Source organism: Bos grunniens, chromosome 11, assembly GCF_055505025.1.
Source record: "Bos grunniens cultivar Pamir isolate PY7600 chromosome 11, Bosgru_T2T1.0, whole genome shotgun sequence".
Lineage (NCBI taxonomy): Eukaryota > Metazoa > Chordata > Mammalia > Artiodactyla > Bovidae > Bos > Bos grunniens.
Genome location: NC_141175.1, coordinates 14807910 through 14829036, shown reverse-complemented (window position 1 = coordinate 14829036; position 21127 = coordinate 14807910). Strand labels below are relative to the sequence as shown.

Sequence of the window (21127 nt, the reverse complement as noted above, 5' to 3'; positions counted from 1 at the left end):
TTTCCAGGGTTCTACCTGCTACTACACCCCTTCCCTCCCATTGAAGAAAGTATGTGTGTGTATGCGCTAAGTCACTTCAGTCTTGTCCCACTCTTTGTGACCCCATGGACTGTAGCCCACCAGGATCCTCTGTCCATGGGATTCTCCAGGCAAGAATACTGGAGTGGGTTGCCACTCCTCCAGGGGATCTTCCCGACCCAGGGATGTATATTTGACTGTAAATGAGCAAGAATGATATTATTTGTTAGAAAATCTGTATGCCCAGGCCACCCCACAGAACTACCAGGGACTGGACTACCAGGGAAATCCCAGCAACTGGTATATTTAAAGCCCCAAATAGGTCATAATCCATTTTGGAGCCTAAGAATACATCTTTGATTATACCCAACTCGTCAGTTAGGATTTGATACCTACAAAGACGGTAATTTAATCTCAAAGGATTACTCCTATCTCTACAAAGTTAAGGGGCTTCCCAGGTGGCATAGTGTTAAAGAACCTGCCTGCCAATGCAGGAGACACAGACTCAGCTTCAATCCCTGGGTTGGGAAGATCCCCTGGAGAAGGAATGGCTACCCACTCCAGTATTCTTGCCTGGAAAATTTCATGGACAGAGGTGCCTGGTGGGCTACAGCCCATGGAGTCGCAAAGAGTTGACACAACAGAGCACGCATGCACATACTCCACAGTTCATGTGTTTATTGTTCCATACCATGGAGGGAGTTTAGAAGTTCTTTGGGAAGATAAATTCAAAAGTGAAAGTCGCTCTGTTGTGTCTGACTCTTTGTGACACCATGGACTATACAGTTCATGGAACTCTCCAGGCCAGAATACTGGAGTGGGTACCTGTTCCCTTCTCCAGGGGATCTTCCCAACCCAGGGATCAAAGCCAGGTCTCCTACATTGCAGGCAGATTCTTTACCAGCTGAGCCACCAGGGGTGTCTTTCATGTGCCGGGCACTAGAATATGGAAATATAAATAAGATAAAAGTCCAGATCGTATCGTAGTAAGACCAGGAGAAACAAGATACACTCTGCCATGACAGGTGTTACTCAAATAGAGTGCTGTGACAAATGACTTTCATTTACTCGAGGACTTTTTAATCTTGAAGGATCCTTAAATTTTTTCCATTTATAAAAGCTTTATTGAATTTGTTACAATATTGTTTCTGTTTTTGTTTTAGTTTTTTGGCCTAGAGGCATGAGAGATCTTAGCTCCCTGACCAGGGATTGAACCTGCACCCCCTGCTCTGAAGGCGAAGTCTTAACCACTGGGATGCCCCAGAAGTCCCAACAATTGCTAGCATCAGCCAACACTATAACACAAAGCATTTCATGTGTAAACCTCATTAAATCCTCATAGCCATCCCAGGCTGTGGGTACTATCCTGGTCTCTCCCATTTTACAGATGAGGAAAAGAAAGTACAGAAAGGTTAAGGAACTTGCCTAGGGTCACATAACTATTAGACGACAGAGCCTGGATTCAGATCCAGACAGCCCAGCTTCAGAGTCCTTGTGCTCAAACCTCAGGCCATATTGTGTCACGAGAACAAAGGGGCAGGAAAGAGCACTCGTGCCTGTAGGAAGGGACACTTCCTGGGGAAGACAGTGTGAGTGTTTGCCTTGAGAGATGGGTCGACTTTCAAGAGGCAGAGACAGGGCAGGGCTGTTTCCCAGCAAGTGCACAGCAGCGGCATAAGTGGATATTTGGAAGTTGGACAACACTCTTGAGCAACGGCATTTGGGAGACTGTAGGGTCCCTGATAAGGAGAAATAAGATAGTATTGAGGGACATGGGCCAGGAGAAGGCCAGATTATGTCAGGATGCCAGTAAGGATCTGCGTTTTGGTTAATAGCCGTTTAGGAGTCACCGAAGGTTTTCTTCTTAGTTAATTTGGCTATGCTGGGTCTTAGCTGTGGCATATGGGATCTAGTTCCCTGACCAGGGATTGAACCGGGGGCCCCCTGTATTGGGAGCATACAGTCTCAGCCACTAGACCACCAGGGAAGTCCCAGCATTGAAGCTTTTCAAATGGTAGGGGCACGGCACAAGTTGGAGCGTGGTCCAGAGGGTGAGAGGGTGGCAGGAGACCAATTTGGCAGCAGTATTAATAATCCAAGCCCAGGGAACAAAAACAGGCTAGGAACAGTGACAGGGAGATAAAAGAGGAAGTAACAGACGTGAGAGGTTATAGAAGGACTTGGTGTGGGATTGGAACACGGAGAGCAGTGAGCGGAAGGAGCCACAGGAGCGGCCCATGTTTTGACACTGGAAGGATGGAGACACCATTCCCTCCGATAGGGAAGACAGGAACAGGCCTGGCGGAGCAAAGGGGGCAGATAAATTTCCTTTGGGAGCGTAAGGAGTCCATCTCATTATTCTTAAGCCAAGCCAGCGGGAAGATTTTCTGACTATTATTTGAAGCCCCGCTCGGAGATTCTTTGCACCAACTGCTTTCAAATTGTTCCATGACCTTTTACCTACTGAAATTGTGAATCCATCTGTGGCATGGGATTTTAGGAATTCTGTCTTTACTTAATTATGACTCTTCAGCCCTAGAAGGCTGTGATGTGGTGTAATTCCATCAAGAATACAGGAAAGCCAGAAGTGAGTTTCTTTGTTCAAGGAATTCAAAGCAAGGTAGGAGGGTGGTGAGCTTCTGTCCAACTTGGGCAAAAGTTAAAACATCCTTGAATTGAATTTGAAGCCATTAACAGTTCAAGACTTGTTGCTCTGGACTCTATAAAGAGGTGATGAACTTTCAGGGAGGGCCTGGTGTTAGACCCTGTAGCTAGATAGATTAATCATAGATGCTATCCACAGCATGGTTTATTCTCTCGTTACCCAAAGTGTGGTCCATGGACCAGCAGCGTTAGCATCAAGAAACTTACTAGAAATCTTAGGTGCCACTCCAGGCTTATGGAATTAGAATCTTCATTTAATAAGACCTAAGGTGATGTACATGCAGTCATACAGATTAAGAATATAGGCTTTGGGAATTTCCCTGGTGGTTCAGTGGTTAAAATTCCGCCTCCCAATGCAGAGAACGTGGTCCCTGGTTGGAGGACTAAGTTTCTACATGCTGCAGGCCAACTAAGCCCACGAGGCAACTACTGAGCCTGTGCTATAAAGCCCAGAGCAGACAAAAAAAAAAAAGAGAAGAGTATGGGATTTGGAATCAGATGTATCTGGCTTTAAATCTCAGCTTAGCCATTTAACTACCAAACCTCTTGAACCTGCTTCATGTATAAAACCAATCAGTGGCCCTAGACTTTGGTTTCACCTTAAGAACTGGAGAGCTTTCCAAAACCACCATGGCCTGGGCATACTGCAGACCAACTACATCAACATCTATCCCAGGCAGGCTCCTGACGTCAGAATTTAAAGGCCTCCAGGGGATTCCACGACTGAAGCGACTTAGCAGCAGCAGCAGGGGATTCCAACGTGTAACCAAGATGGACAGCCACTGATGACTTTGAAGGACAAGGGTGTGGCCATTGGAATCAATCTTCATAATGTATTCCAATTCTACTATTTCACATACGAGGACTTAAGTTTCCCTAAGCTTGAGCTCCTCCATCTATGAAATGGCACGACATGTTAGAAACTCTAAGGGCTCTGGGCATTGAAGGAGTTGACACATGTGGCCACGATGCACAGTGCTCAATGAGTATTTGTTGTTTTTTATGGAAATGGCAACCCACTCCACTGTTCTTGCCTAGAGAATCCCAGGGACGGGGGAGCCTGGTGGGCTGCCGTCTCTGGGGTTGCACAGAGTCGGACACGACTGAAGTGACTTACCTTACCTTACCTTATGCAAGTCCCAGCTTCCTTTGCAGAAAGAACCTAGGAAGCAACACTTGGTTTGCAGTTATCACATGAACGCCAGTCCGTGGTCATGATGGTGGTGCTTTCCCCACCAAGGCTGACTTCCAACAACTTGGCCTTCAAGAGGTTAATGGGTGTTGCCTTTGCTGTTGTAAAAACGTAAGAACCTATTGTTTTTCTTACATTGGAGAATGAGGCAAAAGTGGCTGGCAAGGAGCTTTCGCAGAATGGGTGAGAGTGAGGTTTACATAAAATGCTCCCAACTGTGGGGTCGGGGTGGGGTGGGCGCAAGGGCAAGGCAGATCATGCAATGCTTGGTGTCCTGCTTCCCAGAGCTCTGCAGATGGGAAAGCAAGGCCTGGGGAGCTGAGACTTACACACAGTCACGTGCAATTTAAGGCCATGAGCAGAAGATGTAAAGTGACCCCCGGTCAGATGGAGAGGAAATAGCCTAGTTGTGAAAAAGGAATTGAACGAAAGGGAAAATAAAGACATTAATACGGCTTTGAACCAAAGAGCTTTTAAAATACTTGTGGCTCTAACCTGCCCAGGAGGTAGATAAGCATGTTCCCTTTAGTTTGTCCTCAAATTCAACCTCTCATAAGAGGTTAAGAAACACACCCAAGGCTGGAACTGACACTCAGACCTCCCGACTTCCTGGCTTTGGAGCTGGGAGTTCAGCCTCCAACTCCCTTGTCTATCAGGAAAAACATCTGGGTTATAACGCTTGAGGATGGGATATCGAGGGGAAGTGGTGGAAGTTTGGTTCTTTAAGGAACTTTGAGCGAGACTGCAGAAGACCCAGCCAGGCGCCCCGCCCATGGCCTGAGTCACAGGCGCAAATGTTTCTGTGCTTCTTCTATCCTGGATGCTTCCCTTGTATGACCTTCAGGGAACTCTATTTGTCTGAGACGTCGGATGGGAAGAAAAATGGAGATTTCAAAATGTGTGAATACAGACTGGTCCTGAGGTGCTGTCGCAGGTAACAAAGCCTCTCCTTTACACATTCACCTGTCCGTGATCCCATGAGGCTCCCCTACTGCACTGGCAGTTGCCTACTTAAAACAGAGAGAGCGAGCGAGGGAACAGGCAGGACCACAAGGAGAAAAAGCAAGGGGAAGTCATCTTTAAAGGCCAGAAGGTTATAGAAAACATAATAAAATACAACTGTTTCCTTTAAAATTTTTAATGGGCAGGAAATGGTATAGAATAACTGCCAAGTCACATAAATTAACGTTTTGGTTAATGTTTGTGATCCCGGAAAGAGCCCTCTATCGGTTGATGCAAACGGTGGGAGAGTTCACTGCCCGCTGCCTGGGCGCGTGCCTGGGTGTGGGGCCACGGACCCATCTTCACATGGTCCAGAAAAAGAGGCGGCTGCCGTGCCTGGCGGGCTTCAGATCGCCTTCCACCTCAGGGTTGGGCTCTGGCCTCGCTCTTGAGTGATAGGGATTCTCTGGTAAAGGCCGGTCTGTTTTCACTTTGGTGACCTGCGGAGGGAAGAAGAGGAAAAGGGAAGCTGAGAGTCAGGTGTAGGAGCTGTGGCCACAAACACACCTACCGGTCTCCTCTCTGCCCCTGCCTCCTCATCTCTGAAGCCCTAGCACATCACACTCCACCCTGAATACACACTGAAGAACGCCTACTCTGTGCCACTCCGTATGGAAGAAGTTAGGATACAGAAGGGAACAAGATTCACATAGTCCTCGCTGCGGGAGCCAGACAGGAGGCCATACCCGAGGGCTTCCCAGGCAAGTCACGGGGGTGGGGGGCGGGAGAAACAGGACCTCCACCCACCCGCTGTCCTCCAGGGGCCCCAACTATTTCTGAAGGGGGAGTATTTAGCTCCATCTTGAAGGATGAATAGGAACCAATCAGGAAGGCAGAGAAGAAAAGACCTTCCAAGTAAACCAAGAGTACACAGATAGGGAGGGAGGCACGTCCTTAAACAGCCAAAGGACAGGCTGTGCGCCTGGTCCTGTCGTTGAAGACATTATTCCAGTTCGTGCTGACACTCCTCAGAGTCAGCCTGCAGCTTCAGTGGGGCCACCAGGCCAACAGCGGAAGCACCGGGACTTGAAGCCAGCTCTGCCTGCTCCAGAGCCTGTGCTTTTCACATGTTGAGAGATGCTGGGACGCAGGAGCCAGATGATGAAGGGCGGTGAAAAATATGCAAAGACGTTTGAATTTTAATCCAGTGGCAACAGATGCTACTGGAGCAAGGAAGTACTTAATCACATCTGTAGGCCAGGACAGAGTGTGCAAAAGCTAGACTGGGGGTGCTGAGCCAACGGGCCAGGTGAGGGTAGAGCACAGAACTGGGGTTCAAGGGGAGAGGAAGATGGAATTTTACACCCCCATTAGCCCACAGAAGTCTCCATCAAACACCCAGCAGAAACTGTTCTCACTATAAAGATGAGGAAATGGGCCCAGAGAAGCAGAAAGACGGAAGGCCACAGTTATTAACGGTCTTGTTATCTAGTGGTCTCCTAAGCCGCCCCATGTGATACAACCAGATCAATCTTCCCAGATGTACAAATTCAAACACCATTTATTGTGAACAGAGCTTTCATGGACACAGTCTCACAATTCTTATTATAATCACCCTCCGAGGTATAATTATCTCCAGTCCACAGAAGAGGAGCAGAGATGCTGGCATGTCTAAGATCAGGACACTGTAAATGTCAGAGCTGGAGCTAGAACTCCAGTCTTCTGACTACAAGTCCAGAATAGTTTTTCATTTGCTTTTAAAACAGTTTTCTCATCTCTCCGCTATAATTAGAGATCACTAATGGTTCCTTGTTGCTTGACAGAGTATTCCAAATGCCTCCAGCTGGCATTTGAAGCTCCTTTAAGGAATTCAAGATGTCTGTGAAATAAATCTAGAGAAAATAAAAGGGCCCCTTTAAAGGACAAATTACTGTGGAAGGGACAATGAAACAACTTCCTCTTCTGCACCAGACTCAAAACAAAAGGAGCAGAAGCATGTGGTCAAACTAATTACTAGGTAAATGACCTTGGGGATCTGACTGAACTTTCAATTTCCCATCTGTAAACGGGGTCAACAGTAGCTCCCAGGGTTATTAGAATAACACACGTGAAGCGCCTAATGTATGGAGCAGATGCTTCATTAGTTATTTTCAAAATTAACATTATCAGGGCAAAGGAATTACGGGAGAGAGAGCGCAATCCTACCTAGGAAAGGCAGAAACTTCACAGAGACCCGACACCTGAGCTGCGACTGGACGAGGAATTCACCAGGTGCACGTGGCAGGCCAGGGGCCAGGACGCACGAGTGAGCGATGCTGAGTACAGACTCTGTCGGCCAGTTACGACCCTTCTTAGAGACTAAACTCAAGTATAACCAAAGCTGGTAATCTTCTTATGAAATACACTTCTGGAAAGAGTTCAGTAACAATACCTTTTTCTTTGCAAGGTTTTTTAAAAGGGTTAATACAAAGATTCAGGAATAAATATACTTTCTTAACAGCATGATTTGTAAATTCTCCTTTCATGAGACAGAAATAAGAAAAGGCAGTTTTCTTTATTAGAGGTAAAAGTTCTACCACTTTCCAACTTAGAATTATCAACTATTCAAAATAACTTGGTAGACTTCCCTGGTGGGCCAGTGTATAAGACTCTGAGCTCCCAATGCAGGGGGCCCAGGTCCAATCCCTGGTCAGGGAACTAGATCCTGTGTGCCGTAACTAACAGATCTTGTGTAATGCAAAGAAGATGGAAGATCCCGTGTGCCACATTACTAAGACCCAGCGTAACCAAAATAAATAAATACTAAATAAAAATAATTATTTCTTAAAAAAGTAAATAAAAATAATTTGCTCACTTTGGATCAGAATATATACACTACTATATATAAAACAGATAACCAACAAGGACCTATTGTATAGCACAGGGAATTATACTCAGTATACAATAAGAGCATCTAATGATGAGAATATGTTTTAAAAAAGAATATATATACATATTAATATACATGTATAACTGAATCACTTTACTGTACACCTGAAACTAACACAGCACTGTAAATCAACTATATTTCAATAAAAATTTTTCAAAAGTAAAAATAAATAAGTTGTTCACTGCAGCAAAAGAAGGTATCTGAAGGAAATATTTGCCAGATACCAAATAAAATTGCTAAATCATTCCTCTACTTCTGGCAACAAGCTTAAGACCCAACTATCACCCACAGATGCCACACACAAAGGGAAGGAAACATGAATAATTATGGGCCTATGGGTCAACATCATGCTGGGGCTTCACATAACCTCCTTAGCTTAATCCCCACAGAAAAACAGGGACTAATACTGGTCCCATCTTATAACTGTGGTAGGAGAGGAGAGGGTTAGCAATTTGCTCAAGATCCCAGAGCAATGAAGTCATGAAACTAAGATTCAAACCTACTTTCAGATTCCTTTCAAACCAGTCTTTCCCGCCACGCCTTGCTACCTATGCTTCCCAGAAGGAATGGAGGAGACGATGCTTAAGAAGCAGGGACAGTTCAGATCACAAAGGGCCATGCGTCTCAGGATACAGAGGGGATGCTCAGTTTTATGAGCAAATAAGAAGCCCCTTTGAAAAGTTTTTTTTTTTTTTTTAATGGATAGTCATATTTATTTTCCACACAGATCATGCCTATAGTCATCCACCCTGCCCTCCCAGAAGCTCATGTAGCCCAGTTAAGAACGCCTGTCCAGGAAGTGAGGACAGTGTGAGGTTTTAAAATAATATTCCAGGAGATGCTGATCTAGAGGAATTGAGGACTGGATAAAGGAAGACAGAGGGCTAAGTGAAGAAGAGAGATGTTTAGGTTTCTTCTAGCTCTGAGGTTTCAATAGATGGTGGTATCACAGCTGAGACAGGAAATAAAGGAGAAAGTAGGAAAACATGCTTTTAAAACTACAGGTATTACTTAAAAAAAAAAAATCTCAGGTATGCTCCTGAAAAATCAGGCATAACCTCAAACCCATTTCCCCATAATAACCTCAATGTTTTCAACTGACCGAGCCCCTTAAACATTTTATCCTCATCTACTCCCTACTGTTCTTCAGTTAGCTACTAATAATTAACCAATAAGAAACCTGCTCATGCTGGAAGATCTATGTAAAGGCGCATTTCTACTAAGTAAACTCTGGGCTGTGGATAATCACTCCCTAGCTGAGCTGTCTGGTCAGTTTGGATCTGTCACATCAGACCTGAACTCACAAAAGACCCTTTCTGGACCTCCTCCTGCCTTTCCCCACCCTCAGGGAGAGAAAGACCAGCAGGAAATCATGTTACCTTTGACAGGTCCCCCAGGTCCGGCCGCACCCAGCCCAGTTTGTCCAGCACACACTCGTCAAACTGCGCCTGCTGTTTGCGACAGCGACGAAATAGCTGCAGGCCGGAGTAATCGATGCAGGTCCAGTATTCCGTAAAAGGCTCCGCACAGTGCCGCTTTATCTGCCTGGAAAAGAGGGCTTGGTTAGGAGTGTGCGTCTGTGTGTGTGTGTGCATGTGTGCATGCACGTGCGCACTCAGTCACGTCTGATTCTTTGCGACTTCATGGACTGTAGCCTGCCAGGCTCCTCTGTCCATTGGAATTTTCTAGGCAAGAATACTGGAGAGGGTTGCCATTTCCTACTCCTGACCCAGGGATCGAACCAGCATCTCCTGGGTCTCCTGTACTGACAGGCATTTTCTTTTCCACTGCGCCAGCTGGGAAGCCCTTGGTTAGGGGAAGCTCTTTGCAGAACCATGAAAAACAAAAAAGTGGGGAAAAATTTGATACAGACCTCAAACACACAGCCTTGCTTTCTGAAAGGTATGAGAGTACTCTTACCTCACTTGCAAGGCAACCTGGAGATCCTCAGGTTGAGGATCAATATGTAAAAAAAAGATCTGAGGCACACGACCTAATTTCTTTATACAGCAAAAATAAATAAAAAGAAATTCCAAAAGACTGTCACCTGGGACTTCCCCGTACTCTAGTGGCTAAGACTCCATGCTCCCAATGCAGAGGGCCTGGATTCAGAACTAGATCCAACGTGTTGCAACTAAGACCCGACACAGCTAAATACATTAATAAATACATATTTTTAAAACAAAAAAGGTCTAAGGTGTATATATTTTCCTCAGATAACTCACTTGGGACCTATTTATTCCCCTTAGATCCAATTCTAAAGTTTACCAGCTTTGAAATTTTAGAAGAGAGGGAGGCATACTCAGAGATGTGGTGCTGACAGAAGTCAGAGGCGACAGAAAATGACAAAGGAGGAGACGGAATTATAAAAAGCAAATTCACAAATTGACAAGGATCTTCTGATCTTGGGGGCCAATCAGTGTAGAGGCAGACCACTCTCCACACCTCCAAAGCTCAAGGACTTCATTCTACTTGTGCACTGAACAAAAACAGAGATTAATTCTTGTCATTAATAAGGAAGTTAAACTATATTTGCTCTCTTAAGAAGCAACATAAAATATAATTCATTTTGTGGTCACCAAAAGTGGTTGAAGGAAAAGTAACTTGTGTATGAAAGGGATAAGCCATTATTTTGCAAAATTCCCCTTCTCTTACCATTCAACCTTGCTAGTAATCAAATAAATGCGAATTCAGGCAAGAATAAAATACTGTTATTTTATGTAAAAGGCTATCTGAGGCAGTGGAAGAAGCGTAGAGTGCCTCCTTCCTCTGTTGGAATAATAATGAAGAACTTACTTGTCATTTTCCAAGAACCTAGCTACAATGAACACAGGAATCATATTTAACATAAGAACTTCAGAGGTGGCTGAAGAAAATACAAAAGAAAAACTGGCTTTTCATTCCTGCTCAGTCCCGCTCCTGTAAGGCAACCAATGGATATCAGTTTCTTACACCCTTCCAGGGTGTAACTGACACCCTTCCAGGTATTTTGAGAATAACCTTTGGAAGGGTGACAGGAGGTACAAGAGGAAGGAAGAAGGAATGTCAAAGCCTAGGGAGCTTTTCAGAGTTATCTCTAGTCTCACTAACCTAGACTTCTATGGTACGGGGGCAGGAGGAGAAGGGGACGACAGAGGATGAGATGGCTGGATGGCATCACTGACTCGATGGACATGAGTCTGAGTGAACTGCGGGAGTTGGTGATGGACAGGGAGGCCTGGCGTGCTGCAATTCATGGGGCGCAAAGAGTCGGACACGACTGAGTGACTGAACTGAACTGAACTGAACCTTGACTAAAGAAACTAGGAACTAAAGAGCCTCTTGATGAAGGTGACAGAGGAGAATGAAAAAGCTGGCTTAAAAGTCAACATTCAAAAAATGAAGATCATGGCATCTGATCCCATCACTTCATGGCAAATAGATGGGGAAACAATGGAAACAGTGACAGACTATTTACTTGGGCTCCAAAATCACTGTGGACAGTGACTACAGCTAGGAAATTAAAGGAGCTGCTTGCTCCTTGGAAGAAAAGTAATGACAAACCTAGACAGCATATTAAAAAGCAGAGACATTTCTTTGCCTACAAAGGTCCGCAGAGTCAAAGCTATGGTTTTTCCAGTAGTCATGTATGGATGTGAGAGCTGGACAATAAAAAAGGCTGAGTGCCGAAGAATTGATGCCTTCGAACTGTGGTGCTGGAGAAGACTCTTGAGAGTCCCTTGGACAGCAAGATCAAACCAGTCAATTCTAGAGGAAATCAATCCTGAATATTCATTGGAAGGACTGATGCTGAAGCTGAAGCTCCAATACTCTGGCCACTTTATGCTAAGAGCCGACTCACTGGAAAAGACCCTGATGGTAGGAAAGACTGAAGGCAGGAGGAGAAGGGGACACCAGAGGATGAGATGGTTGGATGGCATCACTGAATAATGGACATGAGTTTGAGCAAGCTCTGGGAGATGGTGATGGACAGAGAAGCCTGGCATGTTGCATGCAGTCCACGGGGTTGCAAAGAGTCGGACACAACTGAGCGACTACACAAAACCTTGACTTGAGAATCATGCTTGGTAGTGAGCTAGCACGACCAGTTGGAACTTTGCACTCCTCCAATATGCTGTGGCACAAGAAGGGTGCAAACCATTACTCTGGCACTGAGGCTGTGATCTGGACTCTGCTACCCTGGCACCTACATGAACAAACAATTATCTACTAGTTCATACAGCAGGAGACTTCAGCATCCTGGAAGCTTGTGAAATCCAAACACTTCTCACTTATACATACTTTCTTTGAGTCAAAGGAAAAATGCTTTGCCAAAGTTCTTAGAAAATAAAAAGCTTTCAAATGAATACATATTCCACCTTATTAGCAATCAAATGAATACAAATTCAAGCAGGAATAAAATACCATTTTGTACCTATCAATGTTTAAATCAAATGCAATGCTGGTGACGCATATCAGGATACAGTGCTGAGTACAGCATAAACTGACCCAACTTCAAAAGACAGGGCAACTGTAATTCAAGAGCCATAAATCATGTTCAAAGCCTTTTAAAGAATAATCTCATTGCGGGAAATGTATGCTAATTTATTAATTAAAAAATGAAAATGATCTCTACACAAATATAACCACTGCAGATTTATCCAAAACAATCAAAAACAGAAATCAACAATGATGTTTAGTAACAAGAATCATAAGGTACATTATGACTGGTTTATCTACCAGTGGAATATTAGACAGCCATTAAAAATGCCCTTATGGCAGAAAGTGAAGAGGAACTAAAAAGCCTCTTGATAAACGTGAAAGAGGAGAGTGAAAAAGTTGGCGAAAACGAAGATCATGGCATCCGGTCCCATCACTTCATGGGAAATAGATGGGGAAACAGTGGAAACAATGTCAGACTTTATTTTTCTGGGCTCCAAAATCACTGCAGATGGTGACTGCAGCCATGAAATTAAAAGACGCTTACTCCTTGGAAGGAAAGTTATGACCAACCTAGATAGCATATTCAAAAGCAGAGACATTACTTTGCCAACAAAGGTCCATCTAGTCAAGGCTACGGTTTTTCCAGTGGTCATGTATGGATGTGACAGTTGGACTGTGAAGAAGGCTGAGCGCCCAAGAATTGATGCTTTTGAACTGTGGTGTTGGAGAAGACTCTTGAGAGTCCCTTGGACTGCAAGGAGATCCAACCAGTCCATTCTGAAGGAGATTAGCCCTGGGATTTCTTTGGAAGAAATGATGCTAAAGCTGAAACTCCAGTACTTTGGCCACCTCATGCGAAGAGCTGACTCATTGGAAAAGATTCTGATGCTGGGAGGGACTGGGGGCAGGAGGAGAAGGGGACGACAGAGGAGGAGATGGCCGGATGGCATCACTGACTCAATGGATGTGAGTCTGAGTGAACTCCGGGAGTTGGTGATGGACAGGGAGGCCTGGCGTGCTGCGATTCATGGGGTCGCAAAGAGTGGGACGCGACTGAACTGAACTGAACTGAAAAATTATGATCACAAAGAGGGAGCAACTTGAAAGAATGTTTCCAATAGTTTCAAGAGAAAAATGAGTATTTCAAATGAACACACACACTATGACTTTTAAGTACAAAGTATCTCTGCTTGTAGACAAAGACAGCAAAAGCAAGAAAGAAGGAAAACAGCTATTGTGTGAATAGCTCTTACGTCACTGTAGGGGACATCTGTTCATTTGTCTAGTCAGCAGTCATTCCCCATTCTTCTGGAACATCCTTCAGATTCTCCTTTGGGGAACAACCACTCCCTATGGCTTGGCAATGTGATTCATATGAGTCTAAGTCTACTCCCCACTTACGGCAAGGCTTGCCCAGTCACAGTATTTTCTCTCTCAAAACCTAACTAATTCAGAGACACATACATGAAGTCGACCAGCCAGGACAATGAGACTCAGTTCCAGGAACCTCAGCTCATGCTACTGGGGGGCACTCCATCTGGGTCTGCTAAGTAAGGAGCCTAGAAGCTTCGAGTGGCTAGAGGCCATTTCTGCTACAGCAAGGAAAGTCTCTTTGAAAATGAGTTTGATAGAGAAAAGCAGAACTAAGAAACTGAGGGGAGAAGAGGTGAAGCAAAAAGACACCAAGTAGTTATGAAATTATTTAAGCCCTTGGATCCAGCCCTGCCTGATGCCAATCCCATTTTTGGACTTTACACTTACATGAGTCAATTCCTTATGAATTCAGTTTCTGTCCCCTTGAGTTCTGACTAATATGGTTATTAAAACATTTTCCTACAATTACAATTTGGACTTTTTCTACTTACAGTACTCAGTGGCCTATCTAAACATTTGACTCTAAACACACCTTCCTTTCCATCATAACTGTGTGTCCTACAGTAATGATGATGATAACAAACTAGTGAATGCCTGACAGCTAGCAAGCACTGTTCTTAGTTGCTTTTATGTGCCTTTTCAAATTTCTCACAACAATCTTATATAACAGGTATTACTCTATTTTGGAAATTGTAATTCACAGAGATTAAAGAACATGCCAGTATTCACAATAGACAAGACATGGAAAACAACCTAAACGCCCATCAATAACTGAACAGATAAAGAAGATGTGGGAGGGTGGGTGTACACAATGGACTCCTGCACGCTAAGTGGCGTCAGTCGTGTCCACCTCTTTGCGACACCGTGGACTGCAGCCCATCAGGCTCCTCTGTCCATGGGAGTCTCCAAGCAAGAATACTGGAGTGGGTTGCCATGCCCTCCTGCAGGGGAGCTTCCTGACCCAGGGATTGAACCTGCATCCCTTTCATCTCCTGCATTGGCAGGTGGGTTCTTTACCACTAGTGCTACCTGGGAACCCTGTACAATGGAATCCTACTCAGCCATAAAACAGAATGAAATAATGCCATTTACAATAACACAGACAGACCTAGAGATTAAACTAAGTGACGTCAGACAGAGACAACTACAGTATGATATCACTTATCTGCAGGATCTAAAATACAGCACAAACACACACATCTATGAAACAGACTCACAGATACAGAAATGCAAATTATTATATGTGGGATGGATTAAAAAAAACAAGATATTACTGTATAGCACAGGGAACTAGAGTCAATATTCTGTGATAAGCTATAATGGAAAAGAATATTAAAAAAAAAGAACACACATATATATAACTGAATCACTCTTGTCGTACAGCAGAAATCAGTAACATTGTGTAATGCCACATTAACAGTATAAATCAACTCAACTTCAAAAAAAATTAAAAAAGAAAAAGAACATGCCAAATAATAAAAACACATAACAATTGTGAGCTTTATAGTGGTCTATCTGATTGCAAAGCCTTCTATTTCCTACCAGAATTAGTAAAATTATCCTTCCACTTAATTTAGCTGGACATTCACCAAGAAGATAACACACACCTTGATGATTCAGCCCACCCGCACTTAGGTGAAAAGATCCTACCTGAAGAACTCCAGGGCACATTGGTTGACAAGCTTGCCTTCCTCTAAACATCGCCGGGGGTCCTTCTCTTCCCACCGGCATAGCATGAACTCCTTGTTGGGCTTGTCGCACTGAGCTCCGTAGTGATGGGCCGCAGCTTTCAGCACAGACGAACTGACTTTCACCTGGGGAGAGGGACGGGGGAGAAGGATCACAGATTCGTGACCAGAACACCAGGTCCTCAACCTCTCCTTGAGATCATCAAGGCAGAGGGAACAGGAAGGTACTCTTGTTCTGACTTGACCCAGAAAACACACCTGTGTAATAATCTCATCAGGCTGATATCACCAACTTCCACTTTAGACATAAGGGAACGGCAGCCCCAACAGAATCCTTAGATCTTTGTGAGACAGAAAGCAGAACTCTGAAGGGAGATGGAGGCTTCGGGGATGTAAGGGGAGGAACCAACCCTGAGGAGCATGGATGAGTCTCCTTTCCAGGAATAACAGTGGAAAGATATGTAAAATTTCCAGAAGATGACAGAATCCCCACAGAAGATTAGAGACCAGAGGGGACCAATGAGAGCTGATAGTCCACCAAGTTATTATTAAGAATAAAGTACTGCATTTGTGAACTTTGTGAAGTTCAGAATGTATTCAAGGCAGCCATCCCTACAACTACACCAGTCGCACTCACTCGCAGCCCAGCAGTTTCTCGAGAAGCACAGAGTAGCCAGCCAGCTCACCATACTGCCCAGAGCCTGTCTAGCAGCTGCTGCAGCAGGGGTCCCGCTGGCCTCTTTTCCGGTACCAGTACCGCGGCAGTTTTAATTACTGTTTGTTGTCTGGGAAGACCATCTTCCTCAGCAGCCCTCCTTTTCAAAACTGGTCCAGCTGTTCTTACAGATGAGCACCCCTCCCCCGATAGTTTGCATTGCAGTCGTGCTAAGTCTAGTTATATATCAAATTAGAATGGAAAGGGCACTTTTACAATACTGGGTCTCTGCTCACATTTTATCTCCCCAGAGAGTCTCTCCCTGATCATCTTAGATAAGCTAGCACCTGTGGTCACTCGATCTGTGACCACTGGAACGTAAGCTCCAAGAGGGCAGGGGTTTTGTTTTCAACAGAAGTCCACTACTGTAGAGATGCCCATTCTCCCTAAATTCTAATTAAGGTGATATTTACCATGGTCCACCAAGCACCCAAAACAGTGCTGAGCACAAGGAGCTGTCACAAATGAGAACAAGACAGGGTAAAACAAGGCATTAAATACTTGGCTTGTGATGGCAGCTGGGGAACGAGAGCAGAAAGAGAAATTGGGGAAGGGGGGCAGATTTTTCTAGCCGTGGGAAGGAAACCCCTGACACAGAGGCCTGGAGAGGATGGGGTGGAGAGACTGGGTTTGTGTGGCTGAAGGAGGAAGTATGGACCAGGAGTGGGGAGATGAGGCTGGTACAGCCAAGGGGCTGGTCGTGTAGAGGGTGCTCTCTGGGGGCACCAGTGGCTTTTATACCTGGTGCATAGCACTCACTCCAGACAGGCAGCAAGGGATGTAACAGTTACAGGAGAGGTTAAGACTATCTGGGCGATCCTTCTCATCCAGAACATAGTTATCAGTATGTCTCTCCAGTTAGCTCATTCTCACTTCCCTCGGTTAAAATTAGTTTCCCATACAGGAATCTTGCATGTTTCTTATTTATTTCTTAATGTTCTCATATTTTGGATACTCTCTAGATAGGTTATATTTCCCTTACATTTTCAAGTTAGTTATTGCTAGTCTGTACACTGCATCTTCTCTACAGCCATACTTCACTAACTCTCATCAGTTCTGATAGGCAACTCCAGAGGATTAACAGAAAAGCTTCCATGTACAAGTAAAAACTGCCTCCCTTCCTCTCTGATGTGCTTAGTCGCTCAGTTGTGTCCGACTCTTTGCAACCCCAGAGACTGTAGCCCACCAGGCTCCTCTGTCCGTGGGGATTCTCCAGGTAAGAATACTGGAGTGGGTTGCCATGCCCTCCTCCAGGGAATCTTCCTGTCCTGGGGACTGAACTCAGGTCTCCCACATTGTAGGCAGACTCTTTACCATCTGAGCCCCCAGGGAAGCCCTCCTCTCTGATAGTTACTTCTTTACCTTCTTCTCCTTTCCTCTCTTAATGCTCTGACCAGAAGTTCCAGGATGACACAGAGAAACAGCAATGATGGCAGGCTTCCCTGCTTTGTTCCCAACTTTAAAGTAGTTTGGCATGATAAGGGCTGTTGGTGTCTGGGATATACTTGCCTACACGTTCCTCATTAGGGAAGTTTCTTTCTAATCATAACTGGCTTTGTTTCACTGCTGATTCCTCCACCAGGAAAGACTGAAATTTTCAGGTTTATTTTTCATTAATCTATAAATGTCATGAAGAGCATTAACAGATTTTCTAAAACCGATCCAGTGTACTCGAGTAAAATCTAGTCTGTCCTCGTGCATTATGCTTAAGATACCACTGGATTTGATTTGTAAATATCAAGAATTTTTGCATGAGAATAATTTTATATTATTTATAATAATAAAATTTTTATTATTTCATTTTTTACAAACTTCACATAGCCTTAGGTTAAGTTATTATTATTTTTAATAAGACCAAAGGCAAGAAAAGATGAAAAGATAATTCATCTAAACACTATAGGAAGAGAATAAAGTTATGGCTGTGACTACTATTACATGGGCTTTCCTGGTGGCTCAGATGGTAAAGACTCCACCTGCAATGCAAAAGACCTGGGTTTGATCCCTGGGTTGGGACGATCCCCTGAAGAAGGGAATGGCTACCCACTCCAGTATTCTTGCCTGGAGAATTCCATGAACAGAAGAGTTTGGCAGGCTACAGTCTATGGGGTCCAAGAGTCAGACATGACTGAGCGAGCGACTAACACGACACTAATATTACAACTGTTAAAATTATCAAAGCAAAGGTGAATTTAGGATGGAAGTGAAATTTGCCATGACAATTCTAATAAGTTTCTTTACACATCTGTTAAAATTCTGCATTCCAGTTTTTGATAACAGTTTATTTCAGTTAGTTGAGTGGTACATGCTTGCTTGCTGTATTATCTATAGAGGGCTGGGAGACTAAAAATCAAGACAAACTATTTTTAAAGCCTAATATATTTTTTAAATTAAGTTAGCTGTATTGATTTCCTTGTTGAATGCCTTAGAACATCTTTAAATGGCTGATTTAATTACTCTGATGCTTCCACAGCTATCATGCCACCAAAAGTCTATGGCTTTCTTTGCCTTACTTCCTTGCCAATGTCTTACTCCAATCTAGGCATGCCCATGCTGTTGAGCACATAATAGAATACCCTGTTGCAGGGAAATCAAGGCTGAGAACTCACTGAACTTATTTCCTGAGGAAGAGGAGCCAAGTGCTCAAGATGGCATGGCACATCAGTGGCAAGCAGAGAACTGGCAGGAGAGACTGTGACCTCCCGTTGCGCGGCTTGCCACTACATCGCGACCACGGATGTTGCCAACAGCCCTCACCTGCTTCTTCACTAAGACTGATTTGAGTTCCAGCATAAACCACATCCTTGCACAGCTGTTTACCGTGAATACCCTCTCAGATCCATTCAGCTCCCTTTGTCTCAAAAGAACACAGAATTTCAACACCCTTCTTTATCTGTCCCCGTAACAGCCTCACTGCACACCAGGTTTATACAGTCTGCAGGTGTGGAAAGGGGGGCAGAAAAAGTCCCACAATCTACAAGCAACCTTCTAGTCCTATTCTCTCTTCCTTACACCCAATCGGCACTCTTTTTTTTTATTGGAGTACTTAATTTATACTAGGCTTTGTATTTTGCTTAATTTACATAAAATGGAGGATGACAGTACTCAGCTGATGGAACTGTTGTGAGGCTTAAGTGAGTCAATACACATAAAAATATTATGAAGTGCCTAGCACATAGAAGTGCATCGTAAATAAGTTCAGTTCAGCTGCTTAGTCGTGTCTGACTCTTTGTGACCCCATGGACTGCAGCATGCCAGGCTTCCCTGTCCTTCACTAACTCCCAGAGCTTGATTAAACTCATGTCCATCAAGTTCGTGATGCTATGCAACCATTTAATCCTCTGTCGTCCCCTTTTCCTCCTGCCTTCAATCTTGCCCAGCATCAGGGTCTTTTCCAATGAGTCAGTTCTTCACATCAGGTGGCCAAAGTATTACAGTTTCAGCTTCAGAATCAGTCCTTCCAATGAATTCTCAGGATTAATTTCTTTTAGGATTGACTGGCTGGATCTCCTTGCAGTCCAAGAGACTCTCAAGAGTCTTCTCTAGCACCACAGTTCAAAAGCATGAATTCTTTGGCACTCAGCTTTCTTTACGGTCCAACTCTCACATCCATACATAACTACTGGAAAAACCATAGCTTTGACCAGATGGACCTCTGAAGGCAAAGTAATGTCTCTGCTTTTTAATATGCTGTCTAGGTTGATCACAGCTTTTCTTCCAAGGAGCAAGCATCTTTTAATTTCATGGCTGCAGTCACCATCTGCAGTGATTTTTGAAGCCCCAAAAAATAAAGTCTCTCACTGTTTCCCCATCTACTTGCCATGAAGTGATGGGACTGGATACCATGATCTTAGTTTTCTGAATGTTGCATTTTAAGCCAACTTTTTCATTCTCCTCTTTCACTTTCATCAAAAGGCTCTTTACTTCTTTGCTTTCTGCCATAAGGGTTGTGTCAGCTGCGTATCCGAGGTTATTGATATTTCTCCTGGCAATCTTGATTCCATCTTGTGTTTCATCCAGCCTGGCATTTCAAATGATGTACTCTGCATGTAAGCAGGATGACAATATACAGCCTTGACATACTCCTTTCCCAATTTGGAAACAGTTTGCTGTTCCATGTCCAGTTTTAACCGTTGCTTCTTGACCTGCATCCAGATTTCTCAGGAGACATCATAAATACTGGCCATTATTTTTATTCAAAATGTTCAATGTGTCCTAAGAGTTTCCTGCACAAAGCTTCTGACTAGTCTTCCAGAGGCATGTGTCATTAACTCCAAGGTCAATGAGGTCCAAAATAGGTTTAACTTGCTTCTCAAACCCACTGCTTCTGGCTCCCTCAGTCCTATTGTCAGGGTGCAAATCTGACATTGATTCCTCAACCTTTCCTGCCTCTGCTAAGTCATTGCTAAGTCTGAGCAATCCTAGATAAACATGTTCTTTCCTCTCTGTAAGCACAGTCACCAATCGTATTGGAGTCAATAATATCTTCCTCAGTTATTTCAACAGCCACCAAGACTGGTCCCCTTGCTCTTCTTATTCCTCTCTTTCAATCATTCTTCATAGAACTGCTGTCCTAAAAGACAATTCTTACGTTACTCTGCTATTAAATCTGCGACAAAACCCTTGAAGGAGTCACGCTTAACAGCAGACTAAAGCCTAAGTTTCTTACAAGGTATTCAAAGCTTTCTGGATCCCAACTATCCTTCTGCCTTCTCAATACACCAGACTTCAAAAAAGTACTGGCTGTTCTCTAGCACCCGGAACTCACTATTCCCAGACCTGTCTTTTGGTCCCACCTGCTTACCTTTCAGATCCTGTCTCATTTAGAAAGCTCTTCTCTCCATATCTGCCTAGAAATACCATCCTGCAAGTGCCATTTAGCCAAGTTTCACATTATGCCCAAGAAGTGCTTTCAGTTCCCTTCACTGCCTCAGAGGATTAGACAGCTGGAAGCACTTCATTTTACAAATAAAATAACTGTCTGCAAACAGGAAAACTGACTAATCAAGGTAACCAAATGGCTGCTGCTGCTGCTAAGTCACTTCAGTCGTGTCCGACTCTGTGTGACCCCACAGACAGCAGCCCACCAGGCTCCCCCGTCCCTGGGATTCTCCAGGCAAGAACATTGGAGTAGGTTGCCAAACCAAATGGCTAGGCCTAGAATTTAAATACAACTTCAAATCCTC

General features: G+C 44.1%; 1 protein-coding gene across 1 annotated transcript; it reads right to left on the bottom strand.

The window, feature by feature from the left end:
- Positions 1-5178: 5178 nt before the first annotated feature.
- NDUFA8 (NADH:ubiquinone oxidoreductase subunit A8) lies at positions 5179-18743 on the bottom strand. The gene is made up of 4 exons (XM_086328361.1): positions 18699-18743; positions 15192-15355; positions 9125-9290; positions 5179-5316 (listed from the first exon to the last, which is right to left on the bottom strand). The coding sequence occupies exons 1-4, from the start codon at positions 18741-18743 to the stop codon at positions 5179-5181; spliced, it is 513 nt and encodes a 170-aa protein (XP_086184487.1).
- Positions 18744-21127: the final 2384 nt, after the last annotated feature.